This window comes from Chelmon rostratus, chromosome 4 (assembly GCF_017976325.1).
Source record: "Chelmon rostratus isolate fCheRos1 chromosome 4, fCheRos1.pri, whole genome shotgun sequence".
Classification (NCBI taxonomy): domain Eukaryota; kingdom Metazoa; phylum Chordata; class Actinopteri; order Chaetodontiformes; family Chaetodontidae; genus Chelmon; species Chelmon rostratus.
The window spans coordinates 5,839,619-5,852,465 of NC_055661.1; the positions used below are offsets into that span (position 1 = coordinate 5,839,619).

The following is a 12,847-nucleotide window of genomic DNA, read 5'->3' on the forward strand; positions in this document are numbered from 1 at the left end:
GTTCGTCCAACTGAGTTCAAGTGAACAATATTGCCAGGTGTAATGGAATTCTCCAGGCCTTCCTGAGGTATTGCGTTCATGAGAATGGAACAGACATGAGGTCACAGTGATCTGATCTTTGACCACCGATCTCATGCATCCAGGTTTCAACAACGGGTGGTGGGCCAGTTATCAGATGAATTGAACTCTTGGCTCCACCTGCCCAGATCAGTCGGTGGTCTGGCGAAATATTTGCAAATCATCGACAGTAAATTAAACTAAATCCATTCACAGTCCAGTCAATTGAGACAAATGTGAGCAGAGCTGCTGAAAAATGACTTCTGCTTGACTGATCCTCATTTAGGCAGACAACAGATCAATTTTCCTGGAGCAAATCCCAAATACAGACACACAGAAACCACCTGGCTGGAAAGCATGAGTGTGTGGATGTAAGCAGGTAATGAATACACAAGAAGCTGGAGAGTCAGTCTTATTCAATTTCAGGCAACTCAGAGGCGCCCTTATGTTCATTTAAAACCATTTTTCACAGGAAAAATCTTTAATCATTAACCTTCTCTGCACAGTGATACACTTCTGTCTGAATGTTAATTTCATATTTTCGCCTACAACAATATTATGTCTTTAACTAGTTTTGTAATTAAATTGAATGCGTAGCCTTGGAAATACATATTCTTCCTAAAAATGAACACATACAGCACAACAGCGGTGACAAAAAGGGGTCATTCAATCAGAGAGGCCAAGGAAAAACAGACTGCCTGAGTCAGCAACAACCTCTGAAACACAAGTCTGCAGATTTATTTGGGAGGGTAAAATGTATGATTATGGTTATAATGAAGTACTTTCCTCACCACACGAATATAAAGGAAAATTGTGTGTGTGTGTGTGTGTGCGTGCGTGCGTGCGTGCGTGCATGTGTGTGTGTACCTGTTTGCAGTAGTCTGGTTGAGTTGGTCCATACAGCTCCACACGGCACCAACATTCTTGTTGACCTCAGTGACCCCAATGTCCCCGAGGTGGCTGGGCTCTTTTCTTCTTAACAAGTCATTAACCTGAAAGAAAGAAAGAAAGAAAGAAAGAAAGAGGGACAAAAAAAAGGAAGAAAAAGAGAAAAGAGCAAGAAAGGCAGAAAGAGGAAGGAAAGGCAAAGTGAAAGAAAGGCACTTTTCAGTTAAAAGAAATTCAGTTCCACTGATGCAGCAATAAAGTAATGAAATTGACTCTATAACCCAACTATCAAGAGATATCGAGAGGCGTGTGGGCCTGCAGAACTTAATGCTTGTGCTGTGCTGACCTTAGCGCCGACAGCTTTTCCCAGATTAATGGCATTTTTAAGCCTCTGTTGGCCTCCTGAGGACGGAGAGTCGACGGAGCCGGACCCCAGGTTAGGATTAGCCGATGCCGGGGCGCGTCGGGCCGAGGCCTGGCCCGGCCTGGAGGTCTGAGGACTCTGCTGCTGGGCAATGGAGTTCTCAAACATACTTTGATCAACTGAGAAAAAGAGATGACAGGAAAACGACAGATAGGTGAATAGACAGCGGGATGCAACAGAAGATGTGTAACTGCCTTTAACAGCACATGTTGCAAAGCAGCAGACCCTTCAAGCACTCCACAACACAAACTGGATGTTGGCTGAGAGAATGAGATTAACAAACTCTTGAAGGGAAGTGAAAGGAATACTCCACTGAAAATGCAGGAAAGCTGTTGATTGGTTATTGTTTTATTTGTTGTCACTTTGGGTTTTAACTGGAATTATCACCATTATAACTCCACGAACATCATCATTCACATCTAAAAAGTTTCACCCATCCAGCCCGATGGGGAGCGTGTATTTGATACACAAAAGGTAGAATTTGGGTGGAGTATTCCTTTAAGTGACCACGTCACGTTCCTCCTGTGTCACTCTGCAGCTTTGCACAAAACAAACTGATGTTGCATCATCACAGCAAGATTCAAAGGTATTTCATGAGGAAAGCATACAACATACGAGGGCCAGAGGGCAATGCAGTAACACTGTATGTACTGACATAGAATAATATAGAAAACAAAACAAAACACATGCACATAAATAGCAAAAATACTAATGAAAATGAGGCGAAAATGGACCAAAATGCAGGATCAGCAAAACATACGGGGGGAGCTCAGGTGGCTGTGAATCCACTAAAGACAGAAGATCTTACCTCTGAGAGAGAAATGTTTCTCGGAAGGCATTTAATGAGACATAGAAGTATCAGGTTTCAGATCATTTCACCTCTAAAGATGCAGATTATCTGCGTGGACACAACAATGGGCTGATTCATGTCTTCTACAAGAGGGCAGCCAGAGGAGGTAATGGGTACAGTGCAGTCTGGCTCTACATACACCTATCTGAAAGGCACAGGCCAGATAAATGGAGAGAAAATATCACCATTTGGAATCAGATGGGAAGTCAAAATCGGTAACCTTGACTTCACTTTGCACACAAAAGCATCTCTTACTCAGCCAATCAGCATATCTACAAGAGCACATTAGCCAGAGATCAGAGGATATGTGATCTAATATTACTGTATGAATCAACATGATACAGAGGACATTCAGAGTAACTTCAAGGACACAGAGAGGGATATGAGGAGAGCAGAGTGAGAGACGTGTTTACGTTCGAGCGTGCAGGCTCTTATTCAGAGGAGTCATCAAATCACAAATCAATTACTACAGCAGAGAGGTGCAAAGTGAAGCCACAGAGGATCTTGCAAAAAAAAACAAACAAATTGTATAGTAGACTGTGCGCGTGTGTGTGCAGGTATGAGCTTGAATGCATTTAAGATTGTGCTAAAAAGACAGAATTTGCGTACTTCACTGCTGACTCTTGGTCACACTGCAGCATCAGTGAGCATTCACACTCAAACAACACTGAGTTAAAAATGCATCAGGTTGCAGCAATGCAGGAGCACCGTGCGTTGGCGTGCAGCTGCATCTTTTGTCGCAGTACTGATATATATATATTACCATTTGTGCCGTTAGGCTACTGCATTTAAAACGCAATGGACTGCATTAGTGTAGACCTAAGATGAATTACGATCCAGATGTCCTGTCAGAATCATGCAGCCATGAGTTAAAAGGCTTAGCAGATGCCAAAACACTGCAGAAAGATTTATAATTGGCTAATGGTCGGTTACTTGTTAGCTCAGAGAGCTTCAATAACTTCTAATTGAATGAGATATTGTACAATTCAAAATGCCAAGGCGGTGTAAAAGACCCAGTACAGAAAAAACAGAAAGAACCTCGTGGACTTCTTGTGACTGACTATTGCTAGCATGTTAGCAGCTAGCTCGCCAGCTACAGGAGTTAACCAACTGGCTCTGTGAGCAGTCGTTCCACCACTTCTACAATCACATCGTTTTGAAATGAAGTTCACTGTGTCCCTTCTGGTCTTTCCAGGCCTTAAGCGTGAGAAACATCCATCAGTTGTAATGAGGCTAAACAGAAAACTCAGTAAAAGCTTCTCTTCTGTGATTTGGCCTCTTACAATTTAGCCTCACATACTATTGGTCTGAATGTCGTTAAACACAAAATTGGGAGTTGTAAAAAGAAAGTAGTACAGGATTACAGTATGTTTTATTTTGGGGCAAATTAAGTCTCTTGCTTTTTAGCTGGCATAGCTGTTAGCAAGTAAGAGTTGGCATCTTTCATGTGTTATTGCAGTTAACATTGGTTTGACTCCTTTTCTGAGAGTGATTTTACTGTGGTGATCAAATATTCAGCAGCCATGCCTTTGCTGTGTGTGTTTTAGCTTACAGCTAAAGTCATTGAGAGGACAGGATAAATTCTATGTAAATACTTTCCTGCCCATTTGTTATTTTAATACAAAAGGCACTTCCATGCTTCGAGCCTTTGTTCAGCACTCTGCCTGTCTGCCAAGGTCATTCAGGATGTACTGACTGTACATCAAGGTCATCCAGTGATCGCAGGATCGATAGTGACACATTGCACGGGCTATACAACATCTTTATTGATCCCACCATACAAAAAGGTCACATATTCCTCCCACTTTAACTCCTAATGGAGAGGTAATGGACAGACTTTGTAATGCAGTAAGCCCCTTGGAGGGCTTGTGAAGGACATCAGAAAGGCGAGATGTTTGTGCAGCGTGCCTAACAATGGCCTCTGGAAAATGTACGTATAATTCAAAACATTTCACGTTTTGCAGCCTTTCTCTCAACTTGTCTTCCAGAAACTCATGGTGGCGAAAAGGTGAAACCCGCTGTTTGGAAATGAGCCCAGGTGTCTCAGTCTGGCTCATTTACACACAGATGTGATTTTTCATCACTATTTATGACCATTTCCCTGCTGGACTGTCCCTGAGCCAGCTCTGAAACTCTTTGCTCTTACGGCTCCTGTATACTCTAAACGAATGCAAATTTTGGCGATTCCTCAAAGGCTGTCAAATAAAGTGCTGTGTGCAAACGGCAGCAGAGCCACACTGACTGGAGGTCAGTTTATCCGCACCGAAGTGAGTTACAGTGAAGGAGATGATGTTGGAAATATACCATGAGTGAACTCCAAACACTGAGGTGACACATACATGTACAGGAGGAAGATGATGATTTAGACATGGCTGTGCTACCAGCTTTTTTAAGGCTGACCATTTTTGTCATTTTGCACAGAAAGTGGCAGATCCTTGTGTGTTCAGGGAACTGAAGGTGTTAGGTGTTAGTGTAGCAGACATTTACATACACAGCAAGAATGCCGAAGACATCAGAGGATTACATCCTTCAGTTTAACAGCGCAGGCACTAGATGTTGAAGATGGGAAAGAAGCTGATGATAAAGAAAGTTTAGGGTGTCTTGGGTGTTTGTTGTCCATTCAGCTTAAATCATGAACAGCTGTCATCTCGTTGGTTGTGAATTTGAAAGGTTACCAACGAACAAGGTCAAATATGAATCCAACTGAACCGTTGAAGCGCAGTGGCTCTGGATACACCCAGCCAGCGCCTCATGGCAAAACATGGCTCACACAGGCGCCCGTGGCATCACTGATCCTGTGTAGACTGGAAATAAGGAGGGTAAGTGCAAACTGCTGCTGAGGCCACATATGAAACAAGCAATCACATGACATCGTTAATAAACAGTTGAATGAGGCAGCGTGGTGAGCTCTGACGTCAGCCCCGCGCACTCTGCAGTGATCACAGGCCAACGGCCAGGGGCTTTTATTTGGCCACAATCGAGCCAAATTGCTTCAGAGAAGTTGTAAATTTCAATTTTATTCATACCATCAACTTTACTTCTTTGAATTGTGCTCTTTTGTAATTGCTTTCTTTCTCCTCCACCTCCCTCTCTCTCTCTAGCATTTGAATTTAAAGTGACCACCAAAGCTCAGTCTATCACAGTGCCTTCTGAACTCTCTCTCTCAGTGGGTTGAATCATGAATAAGGCACTGCTGCTTCTCTCTAGAGATAATGTTATTTAAATACCCGCGCACTAAAAGATCTGATGTTATTGAGTCCTGTTTCCTCCTGACAGAACGCTCATTCACTGACGTTTAACAGACGCTTTGTTCGATTTGCCGCTTCCTGTGCTGAGATTTCCCAGCAGCGTCTCTCCCTCACAGCTGAGGATTTCATTTGGGCAAACAGTTAATCCATGTCCTCCCAATTAGAGGAGACGGGACAGTCCTCTGTGCTGCAGCCCCACTGTGACTCAGGCTGATGAAACAGGTGGATTTTTTTCCACAAAGCTTGCTTACTGAGGCATTAAAATTAAGAGAAGTAATTGCTAAATCACCCTGCAGCGCAACTTCAGCAGAGGTAATATTTCAGTGAAGACAGTGCTAAATCAAACAGTGCAGCGTGTATTTCAGATGGACATTTCATTTTACACTGAGCAATCACTGTGAACAAAATGAAGTTTTAACCTGATGAGAGGTTGTTAAAAGCGCCCCGTGTCCCCGTGTCCCCTCGGTTTGAGTGTGCAGTCATAAGCAAGGCAAACTTCCACCACAACGGAAACCAGAGCAGCAACGCACCATGAATAAAAACGACAAAACGAGCTCTGGAGTTCAGTCAAATGGCTCCAACAATAAAATATTCAAGACATGTTAAATAAAATTTTATGACATTAGTCCATTGTGACTTTGTAATGCCACAGTCATTGCATGACTTTGGTCATTTCCAGTAGGCACAGTCAAGGTTGAGGTTCTTTCATAAGGACTGCCAAAACACTGTATAGTGTATGTTAGCACTCTGGAGTCTTCAGTGTCTCACACTGCTGAGACAACTGCACACCCCCAAGAGACAACTGATTTTTTTTTCACACATATTTAATTACATTTCGACAAATTAACGGTTAAAATGAAGACAAATTAGCTGTGAGCAGTTCCTGTTAGCAACACACTCATGGACGTATAGACAGCTATCACTGGATTACTTTTATGCTGAAAATCTGAGGATTCTGAGACAAATTCTGGACTTCAAATGAGCGTCTTTTCTATGATTTCTAAGTGGGTTTATGGGAGTTACATCACGACGGCACACACGTCCGTGTGTGCAGCTTTAACTGAGTTATAACTGTGAGAAGAGGCGTCTTTAATACCTTAATTACCACCACGTAACATTGACACAGTACTGTATGTGTGGGTATGTGTGTGTGTTATTTTTTCTTTCATTAACAAAAACGCCTGAAGGACTCCATCTGTAATAATTATTGTTCATTAACACTAGAATGAGGATTTTCTTCTTTCTTTCTTTTTTCCTTCAGGAGCTTCAGTGAATTAACAGCATTATTCAAACAACAGGCAGATTAGAAACAACACAGATACAGAGCGTTCGTGCTGTGACAGAGGCAGAGTTGGGAAGGCGATTTCCAGTGTGTAATCCGATGCGTAATCCCCCCCTACACTCTCAGGTGATTTGTGGCTAAATTTCAGTTATTTCATCACATGTAATCTGTCTCTTCCCCACCCCGCAGGAGGAGCAGGAAAGACGGTGAGAAGAGAAACAGAGCAGGAAAAAGAGACACTTATTTGGCACAAAACAATGTGGTCAACAAAACTTGAGCAGAGAGCTCTCCCTCCCACTCATGTACCAGCAGCAGGCGGCCAGGCTGAATCGACTGAAATCATAACGCAATCTTCTGCAACACTAACGAAACTGGAAAATCCTACAGTTTAATGATGGTTTAGTCTACAAACCTGTGCATAAGAGCAAGCCTTGTCCAGACAAACTCCAGCGACAGTGAACCCTGCAGGTTAGTTTGGTCACTATAAAGTTTAAAGATACAAAATGAGCCAAAAACACTTAATGAAAGGAATACTACAGTTACATAGAGGAATTAAGGATTACTGTGGATTTCTCCAGAGCAAAACTTCAGCAGCTTCTTCCTTTTAGCCATTGCTAACTGTCACTCTCACTGGTTAAAACAAGCAGTGGCTGCATCCCTAATTTTAAGAGACTGTTTATTCATTTCTTATGTACCGATATCCAGTGTTTTCTGATTTCAGCCTCTCCTGCTTCTCTATATCTTATATCACCATCTCTGGGTCTTTGGACTAGCGGCCAAACAGTGATGCAATGTGACAACATCACTTCAGACGGTCCTAATTTCTGAGGGGCACTTACAGATACCTTTAACCTGTACGTACTGTGCATGACTCTGATAATTTAAAAAGACAAATGATGGTTTCATCAATAATTGAAGTAATACTTGAATCCATCGGTTTTCAAATAATGCTGCTGTCAATCTGGTCAACGTCCTGTAAAAGACGACTGCTTTTAAAAAATGGAGTGTCTGTTTGCACAGGTGAGAATAGCAACATAGCACCTGTCACCAGGTGACGTAGTTTAAAGTTCCAATTGGGAGAACGTGTGGTGGTTGAGTGGGACAAACACAGGACTTTTATCCAGGAGTCTGGGGTTTGAGTCCCAAGTCAAACCAAAACTCAATCCAATTTTCTCTTTTAGAGTTAATTTCAGCTTTCAGTCACAGTTTTGGTCAGTTTTACACACTAAAAGGAGGCAATCATGGTTTGGGTGCAAATAGCATTGTGGGCTATGGACACGTGGGTACTAACAGCATCTGCCTTTAAAAAAACACAGACCTGATTTGCTCTTTGTCTGTCGTGGACAAAGCAGGAACTGGTTAATAGCACAGTTTTATAGGGATCAGCCTCTGAACAGGTGAGCTAGCAGAGCTGCTGCTGACCTTTAGACAAACTGGATTTTATCCACAGGTACTTCCACTGTAAAACAAACCTGCAGCCAGTTTTATAGTAGTAATAAACCCTGTTGTTCCATCACAGTGTTAACTCACCTCAGCTTCCAACATCTTGATAACAAAAGTCACTTTTTCACTGCAGGGCCATTTTTCACAGACATCCTCTATTTCAATAAGGAGAAGTAATGAATGATGATATAATTATGATTCTACTTTTCATGATTTGGAGCTTTTAATTGGCCAAATCAGGTGTCAGCGCTCTCAGAGAAGCACCTCTGTGACTCCGGCTCGACTCTGCCAAGCAGCCAGCGTGAGGTTGTAATTAGCTCGGCTTGGCTTTGGCATCACCGATCAAAGTGCCAGATTCTTAGCTTTGTTCTTAGCTGAGAGTAACCCACTTCTGTCACTTCTGCACACACGCTGAGCCCTACTCATAACAAAGACACACACTCGGGCTTTTTCTTCTCTTCAGTGCCCAGGTTTTTTAAGTTTTGTTGAGACTTTCACACTGATTTGAGTTTTTCATCACAAAAAAGAAAAGAAATCAATCACTCTGATACTGATTTTCAACATTTTATATTTCAAAAGCAAGTCAGAATCCGGGAATGGAGAGAAATAATCTCACAGATTTACTGATGAGGCTCATGTGAAATGGTCAGAAGCTATAGAAAAAGAAAGTAAGTGGATCTGGATTTGAAATCGTTATGTCAACTGCTGTTTCTGAGCTTCAGAATGAACTGTCAACCTATAATCGACACAAGTTTGAACATCTACAGTTCCATGGCAACCGAGACGTCGCGAGCTCCAGAGTAAGTGCACCTTGAGTTGAGATTTCCTTGCAGCTTGCAAGTCAGATTCTTTTAAAGGAAACAACAGGAACAAAAAGAAAAAACACTCTGTTTCCTTCTGTAAGATGTCTAAAACAGCTTAGAGTAAACAGGGTCTCTTGTGGCGAGGACAGCTCAGCTTTCTGCTGACAAAAACGTGAGGAAAACAATGAGAAAGAGAAATGTTGAAGACACTGTGATTCCCCGAAGTAATAAAAAACAAGAGATAGAGCAAATACAAAACACATTTTTCAATCTGACTGTCATGGCAATAATTCCATTTTTTGCAGTATTAATTAATATTCTGTAATCAAAGTATCACCTCGCTGTAGTCCCCTTGAAACAGTAAAGTGATTGAGCCCTGCATGTTGTCCAGAAAAGCAGAGTGTAACGATGTTCTGGTGCAACAGATCAGAGCAAAGACGCTGTGAGGGCAGAACGTGTGAGAGACGAGCGTCTGGCTCAGAGGATGAGTGACCTGAAACACACTCGTTTGAAGACGCAAACACACTAATCCTCAGGCCAGACAGGGTCATTATCACTGATGTATTAAATTACAGCTCCTCACTCGCCTACATTAAGATATGCATGTGTGTCTTGATGTGTGTGTGTGAGAGGAAAAGTATTAGTCTTAGGTTTGAAAGGAGGAAAGCTCGCATGCACGTACGTACACACACGCCAAGAGGTAGAGCCGCTCATCAATTTTTTACCTGGGTTCATTATTACATGAATGATTAAAGTGGGTGGGTTCTGCTGGGGGTCTGTCTCAGACTGATGAGGGACAGTATGCAGCTCAGTATTAATGGAAAAACGTTCTGAATCATCTGACTGGCACGCTGCCTTTCACATCATCACTGTGTGTCTGCTTTTAGTCCATTTCTGCATGGAAAGAGGGCCCCGTCCAGATTTCACTGTCAGTTTTACGGAGGATCAGATGTAACATTCATGAATTTCTGTACACAGAAAGAAACTAAAAACTCCCGCTCTGATATGGAAGATACACGAGTGTATACAACCTCAATGGGTCTGTAAGTATTTGAGAATGGTTGGTCTGAGGTACTAGAATGCACAAAACTGAAAACAGACATCAGTTATATATTTGATTCTTATCAAGAGGGGATTATTTCAAACAAGTCTTCCTGACTAACCAATAAAATACAGTGTTTGCCAAAAAGAAGAGAGGAAGGCCATATTAATGCAGTGGATTCATGAAAATTGTTAAAGGCTGGCAAAGAGTGTGGTTTGCCATTAGAGTGCTATACATGTACATTTCATTCAAAAACAGACCAATCAAACAACATTTGGATTTTCTTGATTGCTCTTATTGGACATTATCCCTGTAACTGCTGTGTGTGTGAACCTGAGCTGGTGTGCTGTTGGTTTGTTTGTTTTTATCATTTATTAATGGATCCATCTTCTACCGTGTCGTAGAAGTGATAACTAATAAATATACTGATTCCAAAAACAATTAATTTAACCATCACATAAATAATACATGTATGAATTTCCTGATCCGTCTCTTCATATCAAACCCAGCCAGTTTTTTTTCTGCTTTAGCCATTAAATGGACTGTATTTACACTCATCAGAAAATTTAGCTGCAGCTCCTTTATGATAAAACCGTTTTCATCCCTTTTCAAGCAAAAACAAGGGCCAGTTTCCAGCGTCTGCCACGTGAGGATTTGCAGCTTTTTTCTGTTTTACAGCATTGTAAATTGAATATTTTATTACTTGAATATTGTTTTTGGCTGTTGTTGGACTTTCACTCGTGAAAACCTTAAAGGACAACTGTGAATATTTTCTCACATTTTACAGACAAAGCACATCCTGTCTCCCACCAACACTGGTCTCTTTTAAACATTTCATCTTTGCCAAACCATAGTTTCAGCTGCCTAAACCTAATTAGACCCTTTATTACTGAATAACATTCCAGTTATTTTCCCAACTAATTAACATTCTCTGGTGTCCAAAGACCCTTTGCATGCCCTGGTTTAACAAGGAACGTCACGCTACTTCCACCCTTGCCTCCATGAGATATCAGCCCCTCACTCTGCCAAAGGAAGCTGCTTCTCAGGAAAAGGCAGAAATCTTGATGTTAAACTATGCCTGCATTAGCATGTGTTTCTTTGTCTATCTGCTCAGACAGTGGAAAATGCAACAATCCACAGAAATCTTGATCAATCGAACACATCCTGAAATTAAGATGCCATATTGTGATATATCTATTTCCTGCATGATTGTTCATGCTCAGTTGTTCTAATTAGCTCAATTATTGTCAGTACTCCAGTCTCCATCTTTTCTCCATCCTAATGTCCCCCTAGGATAATATTTCGGTTTCATCTGATTAGCCAAATATGCTTTTTCTTCTGTACTCAGTAGTGCATCAGGAGGAACTGGCAGCACAGCAGTGAACTCTGAACTCTGCACAAGACCGGGGCTCTGTACAAAGCCGATCGCTCTTCCTCTCGTGTCGCCGCTGACCTGCCCTCCTTTTCTTGCACAGGGGCTAACTAATCGTAAAGCAGGGCAGGGCAGCAAACTCTGAATTCCAAATCCCCAAAAACATCAGTCAGCATCTATCTTGTTGTGACAGGCTGAGCCTCCCAATCTGACCCTCAGTCTCAGAGGAAAACAGGAGCCCATTAACAAAACTGACCTGCTTCCTCCTTCCCCTCCTCCTCTTCTGCCTCTTCCTACTCTACCTGGAGTAACCTTTTCACACAGAACGCCTCTGTTGTTCACTACGACACGGCACCAAAACTGCCAACTGAATCTAATACTAATGAAACTTTGAGACAAGCCTCTGAACGTGCAAAGCTAAAACCTCCACTGCAACTAATACAAACGATGTTCTGCTACAGAATGTGGACCATGTAATGAATAATAGCACATAATCTCCACTAAATCCCATACATCCCACTCATTTTTAGTAAAAAGAATGGAGACGTAAAATGAGCTGACCCAACCTGCCCTGACAATTTAATAGAAGAGCAATTACTGCAATACACCTCAGTCTCAGCCTTTCGCCTTCAGACAGACTGACAGACACACAGACAGGCTGCAGGGCTCGACAGACACATCCCTGCTACAAAACTGTTTTCTTTCTTTGGAATATTTGGTGTTTAATGTGCTACATGTAGCTGTCTAGGGATAATAAAAGGGAATCATGTTCATTTATCCATTTCTGCAATTATCAACAAAAAAATATGGCCACTGGGAAGACTGGAAATCGCTTCTGGATATCATTGTAAAGTAGCAGCTTTCAGTTGGTGGTGCAGGACCGGTCAGGTTAAGCATTCAGCTTTGCAATTTAATGTTCATAAAGTAAGCTGCAATTTGAAAACACAAACCCACTAAGAAACAGTTCAGCTGGGTTGGTGTTGAGGTTAAAGGGTATCTTCTGGATTTTATTGTCAAAATTTCATTTAGTGTTTCTCAAGAAAACTCATTGTGTGTATCCTTAGGGCCTAATATGTTTTCTTCCTCATAAAACATTTGCAAAGCCAATTGTTTAAGAATATGAAACCTATATAGTTTACATCCACCTTTGCCTGCCAGCCTTCTTCTTCCATGGCTTAGTTGGCACACTCCTACATTTCTTGGCAGAAAAGCATCAATCCACTGGCACATATCATGCTGTGCATCCTTGTGTGTGTGCACAATACAAACACCCACTATTAAAAGTGAAGCACGTTAAGTGTATGGCAAGGAACAAAAAGATGTTCTACATGCAACCCAGGGCAGCTCTTAGCCGTATTTAAATGAAGGCAATGTTATTTAAGACTGCAACAAAGCACGATCTGTGTGACATAACGAGGCAAGCAGCAGATTAAAAATT

General features: G+C 41.8%; 1 protein-coding gene across 1 annotated transcript in view; it reads right to left on the reverse strand.

The window, feature by feature from the left end:
- The window catches only part of LOC121605365 (carboxyl-terminal PDZ ligand of neuronal nitric oxide synthase protein-like), a 177,660-nt gene that overhangs the window by 6,818 nt on the left and 157,995 nt on the right, over positions 1-12,847 (reverse strand). Inside the window, exons 11-12 of the mRNA XM_041935249.1 lie at positions 1,292-1,488; positions 925-1,049 (exon numbers count right to left, since the gene is read on the reverse strand). Of these exons, the coding sequence (XP_041791183.1) occupies positions 925-1,049; positions 1,292-1,488 (322 nt within the window). The remainder of the gene's footprint in view (positions 1-924; positions 1,050-1,291; positions 1,489-12,847) is intronic.